The sequence below is a fragment of the Elgaria multicarinata genome, chromosome 1 (assembly GCF_023053635.1).
Source record: "Elgaria multicarinata webbii isolate HBS135686 ecotype San Diego chromosome 1, rElgMul1.1.pri, whole genome shotgun sequence".
Classification (NCBI taxonomy): Eukaryota; Metazoa; Chordata; class Lepidosauria; order Squamata; family Anguidae; genus Elgaria; species Elgaria multicarinata.
The window spans coordinates 7570585-7597724 of NC_086171.1; the positions used below are offsets into that span (position 1 = coordinate 7570585).

The following is a 27140-nucleotide window of genomic DNA, read 5'->3' on the forward strand; positions in this document are numbered from 1 at the left end:
TCGCACGTTAAAAATCTCAAACTCGCCACCATGAAAGTTTATCCAGGGGTGCACACGCACGCCAAGACTCAAGGCAGTCCCATCATCCCCTGATTTTTGGGGAATTTATGAAAATCGGGCACCCCATTCACACCCCTTTCCATAGCTCCGTCAATTTGCACGTTAAAAATCTCAAACTTGCCACCATGATAGCCTGTCCAGGGATACAAAGGTACGCTGAGATTCAAGGCAGTCCCATCATCCCCTGATTTTTGGGGAATTTATGAAAACCGGGCACCGCATTCACACCCCTTTCCATAGCTCCGTCAATTTGCACGTTAAAAATCTCAAACTCGCCACCATGAAAGCTTATCCTGGGGTGCACACGCACGCCAAGACTCAAGGCAGTCCCGTCATCCCCTGATTTTTGGGGAATTTATGGAAATCGGGCGCCCCATTCACACCCCTTTCCATAGCTCCGTCAATTTGCACGTCAATTTGCCTCCCTCCAAGCAATGCAGATATAGTTTCTCTCTCCCTCCTGGCCTCCACAGCACTGTGGGGAAGGAGAGGTCCCAGACAGGGCCTTGGCTTATCTGCAGAAGGAAATGGCTCCTAATAAATGAGCCAGGCGGCCATCTCCTGTGTTTCCTAATAGTAATAATAATAATAATAATAATAATAATAATAATAATAATAATAATATATTTATTAACTGCCTCTTCCTCTGGATCAAGGCGGGGAACAACACTAAATAAAATAAAATAAATAAAATTAGTTAAAAGAGCATATAAAACAAATACAATATTACAATAACAATCACAGCATCTTAAAATTCTTAGGTTTAAAATTCATCTGGGTAGGCCTGCCAGAAGAGAGTAGACTTTACAGCTGTCTTAAACTCAGAGAGAGCTTTAAGGTGATGAATCTCCTCCGGCTGGCCATTCCACAGTCTGGGGGCGGCAGAAGAAAAGGTCCTCTGGGTAACGCCAGCTTAGTTGTGGCTGACTGGAGGAAACCCTTCCCAGTTGACCTGAGTGTGCGGGGCGGATTGTATGGTAGAAGGCGATCCCTCAGGTAACCTAGACTGAAGCCATGTTGGGCTTTCAAGATAAGAACCAACACTTTATACTTTGCATGGAAAATAATTGTTAGCCAGTGAAGTGATTTTAAAGTTGGTGTAATATGTTCACCCCTAGGTGCAGAGGTGACCAACCTGGCTGCCATATTTTGAACTCGTTGAAGATTCCGGACTAGGCACAAAGATAGCCCTATGTAAAGCACATTTCAGAAGTCGAGCCTTGGAGTTACCACTACCATCTTTAGGTCTTCCAACTCTAGGAAGGGTCACAGCTTGTGTATCTGTCGAAGCTGATAGTAGGCACTCCTGGCCGTCGCATCTGGGCTGTCATTTTGAGCGACGGATGCAGGAGGACCCCTAAGCTGCGAATCCAGTCTTTCAGGGGGAGTGTAGCCCCATCCAGAACTGGTTGACACATCTCCAAACCCAGGTTAGGGCCTTTGACAGTAAGCACGTCCGCCTTGTCTGTATTCCGCTTCAGTTTGTTTTTCCTCATTCAGCCCATTACCGCCTCTAAGCATTCAGTCAGAGGAGACACACTATCCTTAGTTGATGCTGTTGTTGAAGGCATTGAGAAATATATTTGGGTGTCATCAGCATACTGACAGCACCCCACCCATGCTCCTTGATTGCTTGGCGTTTCAGATAAAGCCTCTGGGAGCGGCATCTGGCTTTTCTGCTCTCTGCTGGCTGAAAGACGGAACGGGTACATTTGGTTCTTCCCCCTCTTGGTTATCTAGATCGGCAGGACTCCCTGCTGACCTAGATGCTGACACACTTGTGCTCGGCTCTTCCTCCTCTTGGCTCCCTAGGTTGGCAGGACCCCCTGCTGGCACAGGTTCCACCCCCACTTGAGCTGGACTCTTCAGCAATGGGTCTGGGTTCCTCCATGTCCTCATCCCCTGACTCCATACCTACACAGGGTATGACACTACTCCCCCCTCCATCATCCCCTCCCCCTGAACCAGGAGGGCTCGGCTTCATGGGGTAATGATGGTGAAAGTCCTGGACCAGAACAGGAGCATGGACATCTGTAGCGTCTTCCCAAGAGCGCTCCTCTGGGCCATATCCAACCCAATCGATCAAGTACTGGTGCCGGCCCCGATGTCACAGAGAAACCAATACTTGCACCACCTCAAACTCCTCCTCCCCATCCACTAGCACTGGGGCGGGAGGGGGAGCAGCACCGGTGTCAGGTCAAACTCCTGTAGCTGGAACCAACAAGAAGCGATGAAACACTGGGTGGATCTGTAAGGTCCTGGGAAGTTGCAACCAGAAGGTGACAGGATTGACCCGTGCAGTGACCAAATAGGGCCCAAGAAATTGGGCGTCCAGTTTCCGACAGGGACGGCAGAGAGGAAGATGAGGGGTGGAAATTGACGGAGACATAGAAAGGGGTGTGTGAATTGGGGTTAGGCATGCTGCGTTAAAGGTTAAAGCCCCCCCCCCCTAAATCAGGGGGTGATGGAATTTGCTTGAAACTTGCCATAAATGTAGATGTGCCTACTTCCAAGTTTTTATCTGTCAAAATGTCGGAGAAAAGTCCATGTCTGAAAATGGGTTGTCGGATTTTCAAAAATTCCCCAAAAATCAGAGGAGGCTTGGATTGGATTGAGTCTTGGCATGCATGTGTATACATGCATGAGGTGTCATTGTGCTGAATTTGATGTTTCTAACCTTATCAGAAAAAAAGTTGTAGGCTTTTTTGGATTTCAATGCAAGCCTATGGGGGGGGAAGCGGAGCTCCGATCCGGATCCGGAGCTTTGCAGGGAAGTGGAGTGGACTATAGGCGGAGTGGACCCGATCCAGAAGTTGCAGACCTGGAAGAGAAGCGGATCAGGGGGTCTGTGCACACCCCAAGCCTGTATATACCAATGGCTAGGGAACATGGGCTGGAGGGTGCTGTTGCACAGTGTCCTGCTTGTGGGTTCCTGGTCGACAGCTGGTTGGCCCCTGTGTGAACAGAGTGCTGGACTAGATGGACCCTCAGTCCGATCCAGCATGGCACTTCTTTTGTTCTTATGCTTAGTTGGGAGGGAGGACTTCCGGTGAAGAAGCAATGGTGTGCTGAAGCTCTGTGAAGCTCTGTGCTAAATGGGAAGGCAAAAGGACCTGATTGATGGCTAGAAGGCTCAGCCGAGCAAAATTCTCTAGATCAAAGGGAATAGCAGGGAAACCAAACAAACATAGCTCGCTGGCTGTCTTACGCGAGGTTTATTTTGCCAGACAATTATTTGCTAACAAAAAGACTGCTAAGCAAAGCCAGGAGCGTGTAGTGCTTGGGAATCATCTTCCATGGTCGTTTTGAAGATCTTGATCTACATGAAGTTTCAAGATGCAACGTCCGTCGGCATTCACCACTGACAACAACAAATTAGCATGAAATACAACTTCGAAGGTCAGTGATATTCATCTCAACAGAAGAAAAGAATTACTTACAACATAAGGGTGAGACAGTCTCTTTTCTCTGAGTTAAGAACAAAAAGGGAAAGTAAAGGGTGAGTTTGCAGTGGCGACAGACAGCAAAGCAGGGATCCGCTCCCAACTCAAAGTGGTCCCACACTATACTTGTCTTTCGCTTCCGTGGTGACACCACCAATTGCCCGCCTGAGCTCTCTGGTGTTGCCACAGAAACAGGGGTTGCAGCGGAAGAGGTGTGGGATGAGACTGGGGAGAGAGCCTCGGCCTGCTGCTGCTCCTCCTCAGCACCCACCGCCTCCTCCTCCTCCTCCTGCCCCTCCACTGTGCTGAGAAGAACCTCGTCTAGGAGGTCTGGAGACAGGTCCATCAGCGGGCTCGTGGGCTCAAACGATAATGAAGGAGTTGGGGATACTCCTCCTCCTCCTCTAATGGCACTGCTGCCACGTGCCTCTTGCAAAGGGGCACTTTTCCCATTCCCACCCTCAAAAAGAGAACGCCGGGCACAAGTTGCAGAAGAGACTGCCTCTGCCTGCTCCTTCTCCTGCTTCTGTTGCGGAGCAGCCAGCCAAGGAGTTGCCCGTTTGATTTTCACAGCAGGAGAGGCAGCCTGCTTACTGGTGCCAGCCTGACTCTTGCCTTGACCACTGCTTTCAGCACGCCCCGCCACAGACATGCGCCTGCTCCCTCTTCTCATGATATTATACTAATAATAATAATAATATGTATAAGAATATACTAATACTAATAATAATATGTATAAGAATATAAGAATATGTATAAGAATATTACTATATGTAGGGAAATGGGACAAGAAGTGTGGGTATGCTTTGCCCAAACAGGATTTGAAATGCTCAATCTGTGGCTGTTCCACTTCACAAACAGTGCACACAGCACACTCACACAATAACACAGTCACACACACAGTCCAAGTAACAGAGAGAAGAAATAGAGAATATTTTTTTTTGGTATTTTTTTTTGTATTTTTTTGTATATAGGAGGAAGAAGGAAGATGAAACACAGTCAGGCTTTAAGAGAGGGTAGGGGGGGTACAACCAACCAAACAAACAAACACACAGTCCAAAATTTAAAAATAAAGTTTATATTAATTCAAAGTAAGGGAAAAACAAAGAGCAAACTAAGCTAAAAGTCAGAGAAGCAAACAAACACACACACACATGCCAAGCTAAATCCTAAATCTATCTCCAAACACAGCAGCAGCAGCACCTAACTAGCTCCTCTCCCCACGAACGCCAAAACCCACAAGATGCTAAGAGCTCAAAGCTCTGAGGGTGCCTCTGCCTTAGTCCCCCACTCGAACGCTGGGATTGGAGGATTCTTCATGAGGTGATCAATTCTCATCAGGATTGGGAGTTGAATGTTCCTGTCATCACTTAAAAAACAAACAAACGCTGGTTTACCCGCTGTCCCTGTTTGTTTACCCGTCTTTTCCAAAAATTATAGCAAGCGAACCGCACCACGCAGAGAGCTGATAGTAGGCTCAAAATGACCCCCATCCACGACTCTCTAAGCACAAGAAGTTTCAGAACGATAGCTTCAAAAACAACACAGTTATCCCCTATTCTTTTCCTCAATGCAATCCTATGGGCGAAATGTTTCAAAATAGCAATCGGAGTACTCCGCGGAAAGAGGATCGCTCCGCCAATGGGCGCTTCTCTTCGCCTTGCTTCTAGGGGTCCACGGTCCGCTTCTACTCCACCTCTGGGCAAGGCGGAGCAGGCCAATTCGCTTCTGATTCGCCGGTTCTAATCGGAGCGGAGCACATGCCTAATTATTTTTTATCTGTACACTGCCCTGAGATCATTGAGATATAGGGCAGGATATTAATATTTTAATAAATAAATAAATAAATAAATAAATAAAGGAACAGGAAAACTGCAACTGCCTGTAAATGCTCAGAAATGAGATTAGATCAACCCACCCTGATTTGCCATCTGAATGGTTGATTCATATAAACTTGTGGATCCATTTATTCTTTTGCAGTGTTTCCTCCAGCACATCAGCAATTACTCTCTGGGAGACTATGCTTTGCACTTCCTTAGCGTGCCTCTTGGCAACCATACTCAGATGGATTCCTGCATTGAGCAGGGGTTGGTCTCGATGGCCTTGTAGGTCCCTTCCAACTCTGCTATTCTATGATTCTGTGAAATATTCCTCCTTCCCACACACTTTCCCAGTGCAAAGGGGGCTCTTCTCCTCCTCTCCGCTCCTCCCTGTCCCTTCTGATCAGTTCTGAGGATCCATAAGTGGAGTCAGTTAGGGACTCAAGGAATAAAAATTCTTTAAAAATCCAATACATGGAATTTAAAAAAAATAATAATTGTAGAGGGGAGGAAGCTTAAACCCTTCTCTCACAAAAAGCCATGGCCCCTAAATACACAGAGCTCTCAGACATAATCCACACACCCCTTCAAATTTAGATCTCAAGATGTTATTGTTTATAGCCAATGGCCATCACAGTACAAGCACAAAGGACACAAGGATAAAACAGAGAAATATTTGATACAGTAAAACAAGAATACAATAAAATGATCAGGATTCAGAACATTCCTTCTGTTTAACCCCCTTAGGATTTGACAATGGGATGATTTAGAAAGGCTGCGCTTACTTTTCTTGCACCTAGCGCAAATAAAGCTATCCTATAGCTGATGAATTTGTCCACATCAGCCATCTAATATTAAAATCATCAGATTGGTCTTTTAAGGTGGTCTGGAAAGGGAGAATAAATTTAGCCATGGGCGAATTATATAATCGAGAGTATATCATTTCTACTTTAAACTGCTCTCCTTCCTTCAATCTTTCACCAATCTTCTTGAAATTCTCAGGGTATGTAAAACCAACATTTCATTCTGGCACATGTACATTGCAGGAAGATTGGTGGAACATTTTTTATTTTATGAAAATTACCCATTTATAATGGTAGAATGCTTTTTTACTGTACAACCTTAACTAGAGGGGCACTCCCATGCCTCTTTAAATAGATATGATCCCACTACAGGACAAGGAGGCAGACTTCCAAAAGAACATTGCACTATGTTCTTATTCTGAAGAGGGAGCTTAAACTTCACTCTTCTGAAAGCAAACCCGTGTGACGTAAGTTTTTCTTCCACATCTTCCCTTTATCTTTATATTCTTATGGATAAATTCCTGGAGGAGAAGTCTAGCCTGATGGCTCTGTGCTACCTCTGGGATCAGGAGCAGTAAGCCTGTATATACCAATGGCTAAGAACATGGGCTGGAGGGTGCTGTTGCGCAGTGTCCTGCTTGTGGGTCCCTGGTCCACAGCTGGTTGGGCCCTGTGTCAACAGAGTGCTGGACTAGATGGACCCTCGGTCCAATCCAGCATGGCACTTCTTACGTTCTTATGCTTAGTTCTGTTTGGGCCATTTCTCTCCCCCCTACCCTACGCGCACATGAAATGTATTGCTCAACAATTCCAAGGGGTTCTATCCTTGAAGGCAGCCTAAAAATAATTTAAAATAATACAGTTGTCGTGTAAAATGTTCTTGAGTCTTGAATCTAATCTGCTTCTGAAATAATCATGCTATACTGCACTGTGTCGTGGCAGTCTTGCCTAGTGAGCTGGTCTGCCAGCTGAACAAGAAGTCTCTTCAATATAATTGTTCTTCTCTTAGATTAATGGTAAAGAACTAAGTGATGAAAACCACAGTAAACCTGAAACAAGCCAAGTATGTGCATACTGATTTCCTGGTCAGATTTCAGTTGTGTGAATGTATGTTTTGGGTGAATCTTGTGGATGGGATCCAGCATCCAGGGCATTGATTGGGCACCTCTTCTTTGTCTTGTCATACTTCACATATTGGTTTTTGGGTTATACAACCAACTGCGCAGCAACAGAAAGTGTCTCATTGGCATGTGTTGCGTTTGCCACTAGAGAGCACTATATCCCAAGGAGCATTGTATCCCAAGGCTTGGTTGGTGGGAATTGTATAGTCCATGAGAGGCTAACCGTATATTTAACCAAATGAAGCACCATGGTTTGGGTGCAACCTCCTGAAAGAAGGAAGAATTCTTGTTTTCAGGGGGTGTATGTGTAACTCTTTAAGAATCTCTGTAACACTGGGAAACTAATCCCATAGCCCAGAAAGTGTGCGCAGCTGGCCGAGAATATTTGTGAACGTTTTCTCTGTTTTATTTTATTCATTGCTGATTCCCTTCCCTGTTTCCCTAATAAATCCTTTGCTTGCTTTATGGAGTGGTTGCATTTCCTGACTCTCCCCTTACAAGGTCCAAGCCTTCCCAGCCTGATCAACTGGGTGGCTTAGGGGGGTTATTTAAATCCCTTTTTTTTTCACAGTTGGGGGGAGAAGCGCAGGAGGGGACTTCGGAATGCACCATGTTCCGAAAGAAAGCAAAAGGAGGAAACAAACGAATGAAAATTGGGGGCATCCCTTCCTGCTGCAGAGACTTGAGCGTGTTCTGAAAATATACTGAGAGCGGAGCTGTCTGCCTGAACATGCCCAGTAAAGTGGCAGCCTAGGAGGAGGGCTGCTGACAGAGATTGGGTCTGACCTGTTGAAACCTGCACAAGACTTCGGGGGAGAGATCCAGGGGAGAGATCCAGTCTTTCCAAGCTTTCTGAGAAATATGAATGTAACAAAGAAGAGCCTAGAGACAATCCCAGCATTAAATTTGGATAACTGCCTGCCATGTAAAAAAGAAGAAGAAATGGAATTAGAGATTAAGAAGAAGCATGTACAAAGCAATTCGAAATTATACATCAACTCAATGCACAAATATACAGATTAGTTGCAAGGAGAGCCAGTGTGGTGTAGTGGCTAAAGTGTTGGACTGGGAGTCAGGAGGTCCGGGTTCTAGCCCCCCTCGGCCATAGAAGCTCACTGGGGGACTTTGGGCCAGTCACACACTCTCAGCCCAACCTACCTCACAGGGTTGTTGTAGTGAGGATAAAATAGAGAGGAGGAAGATTATGTACGCTGCCTTGGGTTCCTTGGAGGGAAAAAAGGCAGGATATAAATGCAATAATAAATAAATAAAATAAAATAAATGCAAGTAAAAGAAGTTGCAGGCAATGGACTGGAGTAACCAAGAGTACAAATTGGATGTTGCACACCAGGAATTACTTCATGAAGCGAAAGAAATAATGGTCCTTTGCTTCGATTTTCACAGGAGAGCTGAGATATTTCCCCTCTCCAACTGGTGGGTTGAGGCCCTTGCCTAGGAGAATGTGTGATGGATTTCCGAGGCTGCAGTGCTATGCACCCTTTTCAGAAAGAGAAGCCACCCTTTTCCTGAATGTGTTTGTGAAGATGACCCTGTCATCTTCTGAGAAGGAGGAGTGACATTGTCTTTCAAAAGAGGAGATTGAGGGGAGACATTAGAGCACTCTTCAAAAACGTGAAAGGTTGTCACATAGAGGAGGGCCAGGATCTCTTCTTGATCATCCCAGAGTGCAGGACACAGAATAATGGGCTCAAGTTACAGGAAGCCAGATTCCGACTGGACAGAGCAGTACAACAATGGAATCAGTTCCCTAGGGAGGTTGTGGGCTCTCCCATCCTAGAGGCCTTTAAGAGGCAGCTGGACAGCTGTCTGTCAGGGATACTTTAAGGAGGATTCCTGCATTGAACAGGGGGTTGAACTCGATGGCTTTATAGGCCCCTTCCAACTCTGCTATTCTATGATTCTATGAGCTGGAGGGAGGCATATAGCAGAGGGGCTTATAAGATCCAATCTGCAAGCTTTGCACTTTACTCTTGCTTATAGGGACAATGTGTGCATCACCAGCTTGGAGAACTTTTGTGGCTCTAGGAACTAGGGATGTGGTCCGCTCCGATTAGAAGGGGAGAATCAGAAGCGAAATGGCCTTCTCAGCCTTGCCCAGAGGCGGAGTAGAAGCGGACCGAGGACCCGTAGAAGCATGGCGAAGAGAAGCGCCCATACGCGGAGCGCTTCTCTTTTCGCGGACCGATCCGATCGCCATTTTGCAAAATTTCGCCCATAGGATTGCATTGCGGAAAAGAATAGGGGATAACTGTGTTGTTTTTTTAAGCTATCTTTCTGAAACTTCTTGTGCTTAGAGAGTCGTGGCTGGGGGTCATTTTGAGCCTACTCTCAACTCTCTGCATGCTGCGGTTCGCTTGCTAGAATTTTTGGAAAAATCGGGTAAAACAGCGGGAAAATACCTTTTTTGAAGGGCTGAGGGGCAGAGTCAACTCCCAGTCATGATCACATGATCCCAAAGTTGGAGGAGGGGATAGGCAAAACGGGGAACTTGGGATTCTGGGAACTTCTCTTTCTTAGTCTGAATGGACTTTTCCCAGTGTTTTTTAAAACAGTAGCCCCACCAAATGCACAAACACAACCTGAAATCATATACTAAGCCAATAATAAGAGATAGAAAAAGCACAGCAGTGCTACCCACCCTAACTTTGGGGAACAACTGAATAGATGTGGTGCAAGGGGATGAGCTCCCCTAGGGCATGGACGTGCCTTGTGCACTCTCCTGTCCTTGGAGGGCCATCAGAGCCCTCCAAAGGTAAATCACTGGAGAGAATCCCTATCATGAGTTGAAGTGATCCTTTGCTTCTTAAAGACTGGTACCTAGACAGGATCAGTCAAATTGGCAGATGATTCCCCCTCCCCTTGGGCACGTCCACTCCCCTCTTACTGGTAAAAGACAGATATAGCCTTTTTAAAAAATTCTTCTTGTTGTTTATTCAGCAACACTGCTGCTTTTAATTCCACCCCTCCTTTGTTTGTTTATTTATTTATTCCATTTTATCTGCATTACTGGCTTTGAAACTATCCTTGGCTCACTTCCTTGTGCCCCCAGAAATGTCTGCTGCCTGCCTGCCTTCCCTCCCTCCTCCCCTGCCCACCTCGCAGGGATGGTTTTTGTGTGTCTTGCTTTGACTCAGGGGAGAAGTCCTTCCTGTGCTCAAGTTCCAAATCAATTTTTCAAGTGTGGAAGAAGATTCATATAGGTTTATCTCTACTCCCCAATTCATGGCAAGTTGGGATTTCCTTTGAAATGGGCCCATTGAGCTGTCTGCAGATACTGGGGTGTCCGACTTTCATAAATTCCCCAAAAATCCAGGGATGATGGGATTGGCTTGAAACTTGGCATCCATGTGGACACATCGGTAAGCTGTCATGGGACCGAAGGTGAGGTTTCTGACATGTAAATTGACATAGTTGTAAAATGGGACTTGATTTGGGGTGAGTTAAAAGGTTAGAGCCCCGCCAAAAATCAGAGGATGATGGGATTGCCTTGAGTCTTAGCGTGCATGTGTATCCCTGGATAAGCTATCATGGTGGTGAGTTTGAGGTTTCTAACGTGCAAATTGACAGAGCTATCGAAAGGGGTGTGAATGGGGTGCCCGATTTTCATAAATTCCCCAAAAATCAGGGGATGATGGGATTGGCTTGAAACTTGGCGTCCATGTGGAAACATGAATAAGTTATCATGGTAGCCATTTTGAGGTTTCAAACATGCAAATTGACGGAGCTATCAAAAGGGGTGTGAATTGGGGTTATGGGTGGTGCATTAGAGGTTAGAGCCCCGCCAAAAATCAGGGGATGATGGGATTGCCTTGAGTCTTGGTGTGCATGTGTATCCCTGGATAAGCTATCATGGTGCCGAGTTTGAGGTTTCTAACGTGCAAATTGACAGAGCTATCGAAAGGGGTGTGAATGGGGTGCCCGATTTTCAAAAATTCCCCAAAAATCAGGGGATGATGGGATTGGCTTGAAACTTGGCGTGCGTATGTATTCATCCATGAGGTGCCATGGTGCCAAACTTGAGGTTTCTAACTTTAACAGAAAAAAGTTGTATACTTTTTAGCTTTCAATGCAAACCTATGAGGGGGAAAAACGGAGCTCCGATCCAGATCCGGAGCTCTGCAGCGGAGCGGAGCGGACATAGGCAGAGCGGGGGCGGAGCGGAGAGGCCCGATCTGCAAATTGCAGATCTGTAAGAGAAGCGGAGCGGGGGGTCTGTGCACACCCCTACTAGGAACAGCTTTCATCTATCTTGGGAGCTCAGATTGACGTTCAGCTTTGACAGATTCATTGGCTGAGGCGGGGTGTGAGCTTTCTTCGCATATTTATTCTGCATCAGTTTTCAATCCATAAACTGACACCATTTTGCACAAGTGGCTTTATTTCACCTTAATAATAATAATAATAATAATAATAATAATAATAATAATAATTTGTTACCCACCTCTCCCTTTGGATCGAGGCAGAATACAACACAAATAAAAAGAATCCAAAGAATCTAAATTGACTGGGACCTAACAGAATCAGGACCCTAGATCAATTAATTTGGCAATGAGGATGGGATTACCAATTTGTAGGGCTGTGCTCTGCTCCGTGACAGATCCCCAGATCTGAAGTGGAATGGGCCAATCCGGACCTCCGATGCCCACTTCCGTAGCGGATCAGGGGAAGTCCGGATTGACATGGAGCGGATCAGAACAGTGCAAAGCGATTCGGACCGTTCCAAAACTCCAGAACCAGGTAAGTGGGGGGGGTTACCTGGTACCATCACTGCCGCAGTCTGTGTGGCGATGGTGGCGGAGCCAGGTAAGGGGGCAGGGGGGAAGGAGGCAAAGAAATCAAAATCGGGGCACTGGTCATTAGCTCCACTGCGACTGTGAGAAGTGGGATGGAGATGAAAATGTAGCATAGCTACAGTTATCCATGCGCTGATAATTTTATTTATTTATTTTATTTATTTATTACATTTTTATATCGCCCAATAGCCCAAGCTCTGGGCGGTTCACAAAAATTAAAACCATAATAAAACAACCAACAGGTTAAGAGCACAAATACAAATTACTGTATAAAAGCACAACCAGAATAAAACCTCGCTGCAAAATTGATATGAGATTAAAATACAGAGTTAAAAAAGTAAAATTTCAATTTAAGTTAAAATTCAGTGTTAAAATACTGAGTGAATAAAAAGGTCTTCAGCTGGCGATGAAAGGAGTACAGTGTAGGCGCCAGGCAGACCTCTGTGGGGAGCTCATTCCACAACCGGGGTGCCACAGCGGAGAAAGCCCTCCTCCTAGTAGCCACCTGCCTCACTTCCTTTGGCAGGGGCTCACAGAGAAGGGCCCCTGTAGATGATCTTAAGGTCCGGGCAGGTACATATGGGAGGAGGCGTTCCTTCAAATAACCTGGCCCCAAACCGTTTAGTAGGGGTGTGCACGGACCCCCCGCTCCGCTTCACTTGCAGATCCGTGATTTTCGGAGCAGGCCGCTTCGCCCTGCCCCCGTTCTGCCCACTTCCGCTCCGCTCCGCTCGGAGCTCCGGATCCGGATCGGAGTTCCGTTCCCCCCCCATAGGCTTGCATTGAAAGCTAAAAAAGTAAACAACTTTTTTTCTGTTCAAGTTAGAAACCTCACGTTTGGCACCATGACACCTCATGGAGGTATACACATGCACGCCAAGTTTCAAGGGAATCCCATCATCCCCTGATTTTTGGGGAATTTTTGAAAATTGGGCACCCCATTCACACCCCTTTCCATAGCTCCGTCAATTTGCACGTTAGAAACCTCAAACTCACCACCAGGACAGCTTATCCATGTGTCCACATGGACACCAAGTTTCAAGCAAATCCCATCATCCCCTGATTTTTGGGGAATTTATGAAAATCCAACACCCCTTTCCATAGCTCCGTCAATTTTGCACGTTAAAAAACCCCTCAAACTCACCACCATGAAAGCTTATCCAGGGATACATACGCACGCTGAGACTCAAGGCAGTCCCCTCATCCCCTGTTTTTTGGCGGGGCTTAAACCTGCAAAATTTGGAACTTCCAAAACTCCAAGTGAGCGCAGGAAGGACTTCTCCCCTGAGTCAAAGCCACACACACACAACATCCCTGCGAGGTGGGCAGGGGAGGAGGGAGGGAAGGCAGGCAGGCATGCAGCTGGCATTTCTGGGGGCATAAGGAAGTGAGCCAAGGATAAGCCAGTAATGCATATAAAATGGAATAAATAAACAAATAAATAAACAAAGGAGGGGTGGAATTAAAAGCAGCAGTGTTGCTGAATAAACAGCAAGAAGAACTTTTAAAAAAAGGCTATATCTGTCTTTTACCAGCAATAGGGGGACGTGCCCGGGGGAGAGGGAAGCAGCTGCCAGTTCAGCTCAAGAAAGCCATTGCTTCACCACGAGAGCTCTAAGAAGTAAATGCTCACTTCAACTCATAATAGGCATCGCTCCACCACTAAGAAGTAAACGCTCACTTCAACTCATGATAGGCATTGCTCCACCGTTTTACTCTCTTTGGAAGGCTCTGATGGTCTTCCAAGTACAGGAGAGAGTGGGGACACGTCCACGATGAGATGCCCTAGGGGAGCTCATCCCCTTGCACCACATATTTTCAGTTGTTCCCCAAAGTTAGGGTGGGTAGCAGTGCTGTGTTTCTATCTCTTATTCTTGGCTTAGTATATGATTTCAGGTTGTGTTTGTGCATTTGGTGGGGCTACTGTGTTAAAAAACACTGGGAAAAGTCCGTTCAGATGAAGAAAGAGAAGTTTCCCAGAATCCCAAGTTATCCGTTTTGCCTATGCCCTCCTCTAACTTTGGGATCATGTGATCATGACTGGGAGCTGACTCTGCCCCTCAGCCCTTTGAAAAAGGTATTTTTCCCGCCGATTGTTTTCCTCAATGCAATCCTATGGGCGAAAACCGCCGTTTGAGCTGCGCTGTTCGTTTGTTGACCCGATTTTTAAAAAATTCTAGCACGCGACCCGCAGAATGCAGAGAGGTGAGAGTAGTCTCAAAATGACCCCCATCCACGACTCTCCGTGCACAAGAATTTTCAGAACGATAGCTTAAAAATCAACCCAGTTATCCCCGATTGTTTTCCGCAATGCAATCCTATGGGCGAAATGTTTCAAGATGGCGATCGGAGCGCTCCGCCTGAACTAGGAGCTCCGAAAAATGGCCGCTTCTCTTCGCCTTGCTTCTAGGGGTCCGCAGTCTGCTTCTACTCCGCCTCTGGGTAAGGTGGAGCAGGCCAATCCACTACTGCTTCTCCGCTCCTAATCGGAGCGGAGCACATGCCTACCGTTTAGGGCTTTAAAGGTCAATACCAGCACTTTGAATCGGGCCCAGACCTGGACTGGCAGCCAATGAAGTTGTAAAAGGACTGCCGAAATGTGATCTCGCCAGCCAGTCGCTGATAGTAAATGGGACTGGTTAGATAACCTCTCATTTGGATTACTGCAATGCGTTATACCTGGGGCTGCCTTTGAAAACGGTCCAGAAATGTCAACTGGTACAAAACAGGGCAGCACGGTTACTAACAGGGACTGGCCGATAAGACCACATCATGCCAGTCCTTTTCCAGCTTCATTGGCTGCCAGTCCAGTTCCGGGCCCCATTCAAAGTGCTGGTATTAACATTCAAAGTAGGGGTGTGCACGGACCCCCCGCTCCGCTTCACTTGCAGATCCGCCATTTTCCGGAGCGGGTCGCTCCGCTCCGCCCCCGCTCCGCCCACTTCCGCTCCGCTCCGCTCGGAGCTCCAGATCCGGATCCGGAGCTCCGTTTTTGCCCCCCATAGGGTTGCATTGAAAGCTAAAAAAGTAAACAACTTTTTTTCCGTTGAAGTTAGAAACCTCACGTTTGGCACCATGACACCTCATGGGCGTATACACACACACGCCAAGTTTCAAGGCAATCCCATCATCCCCTGATTTTTGGGGAATTTTTGAAAATCGGGCACCCCATTCACACCCCTTGGGATAGCTCCGTCAATTTGCATGTTAGAAACCTCAAACTCGGCACCATGAGAGCTTATCCATGTGTCCACATGCACGCCAAGTTGCAAGCAAATCCCATCATCCCCTGATTTTTGGCATGGCTTAACTCACCCCAAATTGTCCCATTCTACAACTATGTCAATTTGCATGTTTGAAACCCCAAAGTCAGCACCATGATAGCTTATCCATGTGTCCACATGGACGCCAAGTTTCAAGGCAATCCCATCATCCCCTGATTTTTGGGGAATTTATGAAAATCGGGCACCCCATTCACACCCCTTGGGATAGCTCCGTCAATTTGCATGTTAGAAACCTCAAACTCGGCACCATGAGAGCTTATCCATGTGTCCACATGCATGCCAAGTTGCAAGCAAATCCCATCATCCCCTGATTTTTGGCGCGGCTTAAACTTTTTAACTCACCCCAAATCAAGTCCCATTCTACAACTACGTCAATTTGCACGTTAGAAACCTATCCTTTGGTCCCATGACAGCTTACCCATGTGTCCCCATGGACACCAAGTTTCAAGGCAATCCCATCATCCCCTGATGTTAGGGGAACTTTTGAAATTTGAACACTCCAGTATGTCAGGGATTTAAAGTTGCAATTGCAGACAGCTCAATGGGGCCAGTTCCAAGGCAATCCCAACATGCCACGAGATAACCCTAAATCTTCTGGCACATTTGAAAAAGGGATTATTGAACTTGATAAAGTCTAAGTGAGCGCAGGAAGGACTTCTCCCCTGAGTCAAAGCAAGACACATACACCATCGCTGCAAGGCGGGAAGGGGAGAAGGGAGGGAAAGCAGGCAGGCAGCATGCATTGTAGTGCCGCAAGGATGGCTTGAGCACTAACGCATAGCAAACCAACCCATAAGTGGGCGCAAAGTGAGGCAAAGATGGCTGGTTATTTCTTTCTAAGCCAGCAGTTACGCCTTGAGGGGCACAGAGGAGGACGATTGGGAGCAAACCAGGCACCAGGCGGGCAGAGAGGCAGGCAGAGTAGGCGAGGAGTCAGTCCTGGCAGATGCCCCACCACAGCAGCACCCCGGGGGAGGCGGGCAGGCGGGCAGGCAGGCAGGCAGGCTGCGGGCATTTCTGGGGGCACAAGGAAGTGATGGCTGGTTTCTAAGCCAGCATTGCAGTTAGTCACGCATTGCAAACGCAAACCATCCCAGCGAGTCGGTCACCGAGGAGGACAGGCTAGCAGAGGGGCAGGCAGAGTGACATGTCATAGATCTAGTATTGGGGAGGAGTCAGTCCCGGCAGATGCCCCAACACAGTAGCACCCTGGGTGGGCATTGGAAAACGCCATCTTGTGGGTCAATACTTCCCCCACCCCATGTCCTGCAGGGTTGCCTGCCTAACCCTTGTGGGGATGGGAGATGGAGAGCTTAGAGTGGCAGTGCCAGCAGCAGCCTTCGGCTTTCCCCTGGAACCAGTCGCCTTGCCCGCCTCTTTCCCCAGCAAGATCGCCTGGTGCTGCCTATGAAGATGCATCTTCATGCTGCTGGTTCCATAATGCCCTGTCGATGAACCCCTGCTTAGGCTGAGTTTGCAGTGGCGACAGACAGCAAAGCGGGGATCCGCTCCCAAATCAAAGTGGTCCCACACGATGCTTGTCTTTCATTTCCGTGGTGACACCACCAATTGCCCGCCTGAGCTCTCTGGTGTTGCCACAGAAACAGGGGTGTGGGATGAGACTGGGGAGAGAGCCTCGGCCTGCTGCTGCTCCTCCTCAGCCCCCACATCCTGGAGGCCCACCGCCTCCTCCTCCTCCCCCCCCTCCACTGTGCTGAGGACCTCGTCTAGGTCCATCAGCGGGCTCGTGGGCTGAAAGGAGAATGAAGGAGTTGGGGATACTCCTCCTCCTCTAATGGCACTGCTGCCACGTGCCTCTTGCAAATGGGCACTTTTCCCATTCCCACCCTCAAAAAGAGAACGCCGGGCACAAGTTGCAGAAGAGAGTGGCTCTGCCTGCTGCTTGTCCTGCTTCTGTTTTGGAGCAGTCAGCCAAGGAGTTGCCCGTTTGAGTTTCACAGGAGGAGAGGAAGCCTGCTTACTGCTGGCAGACTGAGCCTTGCTGCTTTCAGCACGCCTGCTTCCTCTTTTCATGATGACTAACAAAATATTAATACTACTAATACTATGTATAAGGTACTACTAAGAATATGTATAAGAAGAATATAATATGTTTAAATGTAGGGAAATGGGACAAGAACAATAAAATATACTACTACTAATATGTATGAGAATATACTAATATATATATATATATATATATATATATATACTACTAAGAATATCTACAAGAATATAATAATATGTTTAAGAATATTACTAATAAATGTAGGGAAATGGGACAAGAAATGGGACAACCACTACTATAACAAGAACAAAATATGAATACTACTACTAATATGTATGAGAATGTATACTAATAGACTACTAAGACTATGTCAAAGAATATAATATAATATGTTTAAGAATAGGGAAATGGTGTGCGTATGCTTTCCCCAAAATGCTCAATCTGGGGCTGCCTGTTGAACTTTACAAAAGCAGCCCACTCTGTCCAAGTTACACAGAGAAGAAAAAGAGAATCCAATTTTTTTGGTATATTTGGTATATAGAAGATAGAAGGAAACACAATCAGGATTTAAGAGAGGGGAGGGGGGAAAAGAACCAACCACTACTATAAGAAGAACAAAATATGAATACTAATATAATATGTATGAGAATATATACTAATGGACTATGTGAAAGAATATAATAAAATATGTTTAAGAATATAAATGTAGGGAAATGGGACAAAAAGTGTGTGTATGCTTTCAAAAGAAAGCTTTCACAAAAGCAGAACAGTCAGGCTTTAATACAGGGAAGGGGGGGGCAACCAACCCAACCACACACTCCAAAATTCAAAAATAAAGTTTATATTAAATCAAAGTAAGGGGAAAACACAGGGCAAACTAAGCTACAAGTCAGAAAGAAGCAAACAAACACACACACGCGCCAAACTAAACCTATCCTAATCTATCTCCAAAGTCCAAAGCAGGAGCACTAGCTAAGTAAGTGTTCCCTCCACGAACGCCAACCCACAAAGAGACACAAAACAGAAAGTTCTCAGGGTGGGTCTGCCTTAGTCCCCCCTCCAACGCTGGGATTGGAGGAGGATGCTTTCTGAGGAGATCAGTTCTCATCAGGATTGGGAGTTGAATGTGCCTGTCATCGCTTCCAAAAAAATAAAAAAATAAATAAAAAAAACCCAAACCCCGATTTTTAAAAAAATATTGCACGTGAACCACAGCACGCAGAAAGTTGAGAGTGGTCTCAAAATGACCCCCATCCACGACTCTCTGTGCACAAGAATTTTCAGAACGATAGCTTAAACCCCCCCCCCCCAGTTATCCCCGATTCTTTCCCTCAATGCAATCCTATGGGCGAAAAGCCGAAACGCAGTTTGAGCCGCGCGGTTGACCCGATTTTTTAAAAAATATTGCACGTGAACCACAGCACGCAGAAAGTTGAGAGTGGTCTCAAAATGACCCCCATCCACGACTCTCTGTGCACAAGAATTTTCAGAACGATAGCTTAAACCCCCCCCCAGTTATCCCCGATTCTTTCCCTCAATGCAATCCTATGGGCGAAAAGCCGAAACGCAGTTTGAGCCGCGCGGTTGACCCGATTTTTTAAAAAATATTGCACGTGAACCACAGCATGCAGAGAGGTGAGAGTGGTCTCAAAATGACCCCCATCCACGACTCTCTGTGCACAAGAATTTCCAGAACGATAGCTTCAAAAACAACGTAGTTATGCGCGATTATTTGCCGCAATGCAATCCTATGGCGAAATGTTTTCAAGATGGCGACCGGAGCGCTCCGCCTGAACTCGGAGCTCCGAAAAATGGTCGCTTCTCTTTGCCTTGCTTCTAGGGGGTCCGCGGTCCGCTCCTACTCCGCCTCTGGGTAAGGCGGAGCAGGCCAATCCGCTACTGCTTCTACGCTCCTAATCGGAGCGGAGCACATCCCTAATTCAAAGCCCTAAATGGCTTGGGGCCAGGCTATCTGAAGGAACGCCTCCTCCCGTATGTACCTGTATGTACCTGACAGCCCCTAAGGTCATCCTCAGGGGTCCTTCTCCGTGAGCCCCTGCCAAAGGAAGTGAGGCAGGTGGCTACCAGGAGTAGGGCCTTCTCTGCTGTGGCACCCCGACTGTGGAATGAGCTCCCTAAGGAGGTTCGCTTGGCACCTACATGATATGCTTTTAGACGCCAGGTGAAGACCTTTTTATTCTCCCAGCATTTTAACAGTCTATAAATAAATTTTAACTTGGTGTTTTAAATTTGTAATTTTGCATTGCTGCTGTTTTTATCTGGTTGAGCTTTTATATTGTATTTTATATTATGGTTTTATGCTGTTGTTTTACACTTTGAATGGTTTTAATTTTTGTGAACCGCCCAGAGAGCTCCGGCTATTGGGCAGTATAGAAATGTAATAAATAAATAAATAAATAAATAAAGTCTGGAAGACATCCTCAGGTGCCAAGAAAGAAGATGAGAGCATGCTCAAAGAGTCAGCTATACAAGCGTGCCCGCTCACTGCATTAGTTTAAATTTAGAAGTGCGGCTTAAACAAACCCAGGGGTTGGATGCAATTTCAACTGCATCATGGAACCAGATTGTGAGGAGAGTGAAGGTGAGATCTCCATCCTACAACCTCCCAAGCTGTACCCTGACGTGTCGAGGGGGAAGGGACCCAGGCATCCGAGTGAGGTGAATGAAGAGCGCTGCCTCCGTTGATTTGAGATTGCTTTCGGACTGTCTGCATCTGTTTCTGATGACTTGGCTTTTGAAGCTATGGCAAAGGCATGATGGTGACTTGTGATTGTGTGAATTTTGGATTTGATTTAAACCACTGGAGTAGTGAAGGAATCTTGGAGTATTGAAAAAACATATTGAACTGTTAACATCTGTGCATGATCTGAACTGCTTCACCAATCAGAATTCAGAATTAAGAGATAACCTGGGGCTGGTGGGGGAGTGGGGGGACAAATGCTTTTGAAAGCATGTGTAATGCTTCTACTCCTAATTTGCAATTAGAAACCACCAGGACAGAATTGGGGTGGGGGGGCAGAAAGTGTCGATCTTTTATCCAAGTCAGCCACTCAGAGAGTGGGTGTAGGAGGAATGGCAGCTGGACAGCCATCTGTCAGGGATGCTTTAAGGCGAATTCCTGCATTGAGAAGGGGGTTGGACTTGATGGCCTTATAGGCCCCTTCCAACTCCACTATTTTATGATTCTATGACATGGAGAAGGAAGAGCCTATTGGATTATTCCCTGAAGGTTCCACAATATTATGCTTCAGGCAAAATACATAAACGTGAATAATATGCTTATGTCCTTGTTTGGCTTTAGAGAAGTATTTTAATATTTAAACTTGCACCTGGCTTCAGTTCGGTGCCAGGTTAAGACATGGCTTTTTGACAGGGCCTTTGATAGCTAAATTCAACAGCCTGCACACTGTCATTGTTAATTAGATTTTACTGCCTTAAAATTTCATATAAGTTTTAACACAGTAATGGTTTAATTTGTTTTAGAATTGTATATTTCTTCTTTTTTATATGTATGATTTTATCTGTACACTGCCCGGAGATCATTGTGATATAGGGCAGGATATTAATATTTTAATAAATAAATAAATAAATAAATAAATAAATAAATAAAGAACAGGCAAAGTGTAACTGCCTGTACCTGCTCAGAAATGGGATTAGATCACCCCACCCTAATTTGCCATCTGATTGGTTGATTCATATAAACCTTTGCATACATTTATTCTTTTGCAGTGTTTCCTCCAGTGCATCAGCAATGACTTTCTGGGAGACTGTGCTTTGCACTTTCTTAGCGTGCCACTTGGCAACCCTACTTGGCGGACTCCATAAAATAGGAGCATTTCGCAAGAGGAAACCCAAGGAACCTCCATTGGACAAAGGCTTTCTTCCATGGCTCGGACACGGGCTAAGTTTCATGAGGAGCCCTGTAGAGTTTTTGGAAAGGATGCGGAAGAAACATGGGGATATTTTCACAGTTTTGCTCGGAGGCAGTTACATGCATTTTTTGATTGATCCTTCTACTTATGAACCCTTAATGAAGGTATCAAAACAAGTGCTGGGTTATAATAAATTTACATCAATGGTGGCACGTAATGTTTTTGACCTCCACCCCACAGAATCTCAGCTACATAGTTTTAAAAAAATCAGTGATAAGTATCTAGGAGGGAAGTATCTACCTGTCCTGAACCAGGTGATGATGGAGAAGTTGAGGTCCATGATGCTTCACAGCCAGGATTTAGGTGAGGGGAAAAGATCTTGGCGGCAGGATGGAGTCATCCACTTTACCTACAAAACTATCTTCCAAGCCTCTTTTCTGACTTTGTTTGGCAATGAGCCACACAAAGAAAATGCTAAGGAGAATGAAATGACACAAGGTGGAAACTTGTCTGAAATTTTTCAGAAATTTGACCATTTCTTTCCCCGTATGACCACTGGCACACTAGACCCTCTGAGCAAGAAGGAGACAGAGAGATTGAAGAAATACTTCTGGGACACTCTCTCAGTAGAAAAGTTGTATCAAAGGGACGGCATCAGCAATTGGGTAGCTGAGCAAGATCAGCATTTGGCGGAGACCGGGATGACTGAAAAGATACGGACTCAATTTCAGCTGCTGCTTCTCTGGCTATCTCAAACTAACATTGTCCATGCTACCTCCTGGATTCTTCTGAATCTGTTCAAATATCCAGAAGCAATGAAGGCAGTGAGGGAAGAAGTGGAGAGAGTATTAAGAGAGACCAGTCGGGAGGAAAAGACAGGCGGCCCCTTCATCAACATGTCCTTGGATATGATCAAAACTCCTCTTCTGGACAGTGCAATAGAGGAAACTCTGCGATTGAATGGGCCTGTTTTTTTCTTCAGAACCGTGATGCAGGACATGGATATTAAGATGGCCGATGGCAAAGAATATACTCTCCGGAAAGGTGATGATCTAGTGCTGTCGCCATTTCTTGCACTGCAAACAGATCCAGAAATCCACCCTGACCCTCACACATTCAAATATGACAGGTTTGTGACCCCAGATGGGATAAAAAAGGAGTTCTACAAGAATGGGAATAAGCTAAAGTATCATAGTATGCCTTTTGGTGGTGGACCTGGACTGTGCCCTGGGCGATTTTTTGCTGTTTATGAAATGAAGATGTTTGTCTTATTGATGCTGGCCTACTTTGACATGGAACTGGTTAATGCAGAAGCAGAAATGCCTACGATAGATGTAAGGAGCTATGGGTTTGGATTTGCAAAACCATCTCATGATATTCAGTTCAAATACCAATTGAGAGTCTAAGGGGAAAGTCATTTAGGCTCAAATCCTCTGCACAGTGGCCTGGAGTCAGCCCTTTCGATTGCTTCCAAGAAAATACGCATAGGATTGCCCTATCAAACCTGGCTTTTATTAACTAATATGTGGTTTCGCAGTTAAACTCAGGGTAATTCTTTTTTTCCTAATAAAAATATTATTCTGTATATATGGAGTCTTTAGGCATGTCTAGACATAGGGAGGGGAGGGGGAGGTCCCCACGATATGATGATCGTGAGATGCTCCCCCTCAGTCTACACATGATACATGACGTCCCGGGAGGATGAAGACATGGCATCCGCCATTTTTTCCCCTGTACTTTTCCAGCTCTAGAATATATATTTTTTAGGAGTAGTGATCAGAATTGTACCGTATTCTAAGTTCAGTCACCATAGATTTGTATGAAGGCAATGTGATATTGATAACTTCATTCTTAATTCCTTTCCTAATGATGCCTACCATGGAATTTGCATTTTTTTTCCTTTTCTTTTTTTCACAACAGCTCCGGCTCCGGCTCCAGCCCCGCCCCGGCTCCAACTCCAGCTCTAGCTCCGGCTCCAACTCCAGCCCCGGCTCCAGCCCCAGCCCTGGCCCTGGCTCTAGCTCCAACTCCAACTCCAGCCCCGGCTCTGGCTCCAGCCCCGGCTCCAGCTCTCCAGCTCCAGCCCTGCCCCGGCTCCAACTCCAGGCCCAGCTCTGGCTCCAGCTCCAGCCTTGGCTCCAGCTCCAGCCCCAGCAGCTCCAGCTCCAGCCTTGGCTCCAGCTCCAACTCCAACCCTGGCTCCAGCTCCGGCTCCAACTCCAGCCCCGGCTCTGGCTCCAGCCCCAGCCCCGGCAGCTCCAGCCCCAGCTCCAACTCCAGCCCTGGCTCCGGCTCCAACTCCAGGCCCAGCTCTGGCTCCAGCCCCGCCCTGGCTCCAACTCCAGCCCCAGCAGCTCCAGCTCCAGCCTTGGCTCCAGCTCCAACTCCAACCCTGGCTCCAGCTCCGGCTCCAACTCCAGCTCCAGCCCCAGCCCTGGCCTCAGCTCTAGCTCCAACTCCAGCCCCGGCTCTGGCTCCAGCCCCAGCCCCGGCAGCTCCAGCCCCAGCTCCAACTCCAGCCCTGGCTCCGGCTCCAACTCCAGGCCCAGCTCTGGCTCCAGCCCCAGCCCCGGCAGCTCCAGCCCCAGCTCCAGCTCCAGCCCTGGCTCTGGCTCCAACTCCAGGCCCAGCTCTGGCTCCAGCCCCGCCCCGGCTCCAACCCCAGCCCCGGCAGCTCCAGCCCTGGCTCCGGCTCCAACTCCAGCCCCAGCTCCAGCTCCAGCCCCACACCCGGCTCCAACTCCAGCTTCAGGCTGATTGCGCAGGCCAAATACAAGGCCAGATTGGGGCTGGGCAGGGCTAGGGAACATGCCGGGCGGCGCATGCTTTCCCTGGAGTTTTGGGGGGCAGAGCCGGTTGCCCCGGAGATGCTTCGTCTTACCGGAGGTCTCTGGGGTTTCCCGGTGCATCTGGTCACCCTATTATACTTGAAGTTAGGATTTCTTGTCCCAACATGCATCACTTCTGCTCAGCTCTGAGGCTCTATAAGTGGCTGTGTCACCTTATGAAGTCAGACAGGGACTCAAGGAATAATTTTTTTTTAAAAAAAAAATCAAATTCATGGATTTGATTAACTGGGAGCCCACATGTTAATTTGAAATAAAAACCAGGTTTGAGACGGCAATCCTATGCATATTTTCTTGGAAGCAATCCAAAGGGCTGACTCCAGGGCACTGTGCAGAGGATTTGAGCCTAAATGACGTTCCCCTTAGACTCTCAGTCGGTGTTTGAACTGAACATCATGAGATGGTTTTACAGTTCCAAACCCATGTCTTCTTATATCTATCGTAGGCATTTCTTCTTCTGCATTAACCAGTTCCATGTCAAAGTAGGCCAGCATCAAGAAGACAAACATCTTCATTTCATAAACAGCAAAAAATCGCCCAGGACAAAGTCCAGTTCCACCACCGAAAGGCATACTGTAATACTTTAGCTTATTCCCATTCTTGTAGAACTCCTTTTTTATGCCATCTGGGGTCACAAACCTGTCGTATTTGAATGTGTGAGGGTCAGGGTGGATTTCTGGATCTGTTTGCAGTGCAAGAAAAGGTGACAGCACTAGATCATCACCTTTCCGGAGGGTATATTCTTTGCCATCTGCCATCTTAATATCCATTTCCTGCATCACAGTTCTGAAGATAAAACCAGACCCTTTCAAGCGCAGAGTTTCCTCTGTTGCACTGTCCAGAAGAGGAGTTTTGATCATATCCAAGGACACGTTGATGAAGGGGCCGCCTGCCACGACCTCCTGAGCGGTCTCTCTTAGAACTGGTGCTATATAAATAATAATAATAATAATAATAATAATAATAATAATAATAACTCTCTCCACTTCTTCCCTCACTGCCTTCAATACTTCTGGATATTTCAGGAGATACAGAAGAATCCAGGAGGTAGCATGGACAATGTTAGTTTGAGATACCCAGAGAAGCAGCAGCTGAAATTGAGTCCGCATCTTTTCAGTTAACTGCTGGTTTAGCTCAGTTATCCAATTGCTGATGCCGTCCCTTTGATACAACTTTTCTACTGAGAGAATGTCCCAGAAGTACTTCTTCAATCTCTCTGTCTCCTTTTTGTTCAGAGGATCTATGATTCCAGTGACCATATGGGGAAAGAAATGGTCAAATTTCTCAAAATTTTCAGACAAGTTTCCACGTTGTGTCATTTCATTCTCCTTAGCATTTTCTTTGCTGTCTACATCTTTGTGTGGCTCATTGCCAAACAAAGTCAGAAAAGAGGCTTGGAAGACAGTTTTGTAGGTAAAGTGGAGGACTCCCTCCTGCCGCCAAGATCTTTTCCCCTCACCTGAATCCTGGCTGAGAAGCATCACGGACTTCAACTTCTCCATCATCTCCTGGTTCAGGACAGGTAGATACTTCCCTCCGAGATACTTATCACTGATTTTTTTAAAACTATGGAGCTTAGATTCTGTGCAGTGGAGGCCAAAAACATTACGTGCCACCATTGATGTAAATTTATTATAACCCAGCACTTGTTTAAATACCTTCATTAAGGGTTCATAAGTAGAAGGATCAACCAAAAAACGCATGTAATTGCCTCCGAGCAAAATATCTCCATGTTTCTTCCGCATCCTTTCCAAAAACTCTTCAGTGGTCCTCATGAAACTTAGCCCGTGTCCGAGCCATGGAAGGAAGCCTTTGTCCAATGGAGGTTCCTTGGGTTTCCTCTTGCGAAATGCTCCTATTTGATGGAGTCCGCCAAGTAGGGTTGCCAAGAGGCACGCTAAGAAAGTGCAAAGCACAGTCTCCCAAAGACTCATTGCTGATGCAATGGAGGAAACACTGCAAAAGAATAAATGGATCCACAGGTTTATATGAATCAACCAATCATATGTCTCAAGATTTTATTGTTTGTAGCCAGTGGCCATCACAATACAAACACAAAGCACACAAGTATAAAACAGAGAAACATTTGATACAATAAAACAAGAATACAATAAAATGACCAGGATTTAGAACATTCCTTCTGTTTAACATGCCCCCCCACCCCCCTTAGGATTTGACAGTGGTGTGGTTTAGAAAGGCTGCACTTATTTTTCTTACAGCGAGCGCAAATAAAGCTATCCTATAGCTGATGAATTTGTCCACATCAGCCAGCAGCCATCTAATTTTAATATATCTGATTGGCCTCCTAAGGTGGTCTGGAAAGGGAGAATTAATTTAGCCCTGGGCGAATTATATAATGGACAGTATAGGATAGAATGTACGAGATCTTCAATATGTCCTGCATTGTTTATGCAAAAGCGCTCTTTCGCAGGTCTATTAGAAAATCTTCCAGCCAGATACTCAGTGGACATTGTTTGAAATCTGAGCTGGGTAAAAACATGCCTAACAGGGAAAAAGGTTCATTCTTGCAAATAAGTAGCCCTTTTATGATCTGTTTTGATTTTTGTATACCAAGTAGGAAATCTACATTTTTTATTGTATTCAGAATCTCTTTTGGCACCCCTTCAAATTAGTGCATGGAAGTGAGACTCATTGCATGGAATAGAATTTACTTCTGAGTAGACCTGGCTTGGATTGAATTGAAAACCAAGCAGCAGCAATAATCAAATGAAGAATAAAAGAACACACATACACACACTCAGAGGAAGTCAGTTGTAACTTGTAGGATTATGGTGCAGAAAAGGAGAGGAAACTCTTCCCCTTGCCAAGGTTCCAGTCTGCTTTTAAAGGAGGAGCAAGACACGACTGAGCATACTTGTAATATGAATTAAAAAGGCCACCTTATACGTTATAATATTTCATTCTGGCACATGTACATTTCAGGAAGATTGGTGAAACATTTTTGATTTTATGAAAATTACCCATTTGTAATGGTAGAATGCTTTTTTTTACTGTACGACCTTAACTAGAGTGGCACGCCCATGCCTC

General features: G+C 46.2%; 4 protein-coding genes and 1 pseudogene across 5 annotated transcripts in view; 2 read left to right on the plus strand and 3 right to left on the minus strand.

Moving 5' to 3' along the window:
- LOC134396357 (7-alpha-hydroxycholest-4-en-3-one 12-alpha-hydroxylase-like) overlaps positions 1-22754 on the plus strand; it is a 210086-nt gene extending 187332 nt beyond the window's left edge. Inside the window, exons 1-2 of one of the 2 annotated variants that reach the window (XM_063122840.1) lie at positions 6542-6593; positions 21104-22754. In XM_063122840.1, coding sequence (XP_062978910.1) covers positions 21126-22652 — 1527 coding nt within the window. In that variant the 5' untranslated portion in view covers positions 6542-6593; positions 21104-21125 and the 3' untranslated portion in view covers positions 22653-22754. Of the gene's footprint in view, positions 1-6541; positions 6594-21103 lie in introns of those variants that run through there. The other variant, XM_063122831.1, reaches the window with a different exon arrangement.
- Positions 1-27140, minus strand: part of LOC134396320 (7-alpha-hydroxycholest-4-en-3-one 12-alpha-hydroxylase-like) — a 319750-nt gene that overhangs the window by 108859 nt on the left and 183751 nt on the right. The window lies entirely within an intron of this gene.
- Positions 1-27140, plus strand: part of LOC134396370 (7-alpha-hydroxycholest-4-en-3-one 12-alpha-hydroxylase-like) — a 65520-nt pseudogene that overhangs the window by 31450 nt on the left and 6930 nt on the right.
- The window catches only part of LOC134396325 (7-alpha-hydroxycholest-4-en-3-one 12-alpha-hydroxylase-like), a 125213-nt gene that overhangs the window by 8438 nt on the left and 89635 nt on the right, over positions 1-27140 (minus strand). The gene's annotated exons all lie outside the window — the stretch shown is intronic.
- Positions 24455-26026, minus strand: LOC134391965 (5-beta-cholestane-3-alpha,7-alpha-diol 12-alpha-hydroxylase-like). Its single transcript, XM_063115923.1, has one exon. It carries the CDS (start codon positions 26024-26026, stop codon positions 24455-24457), a length of 1572 nt encoding a protein of 523 aa, XP_062971993.1.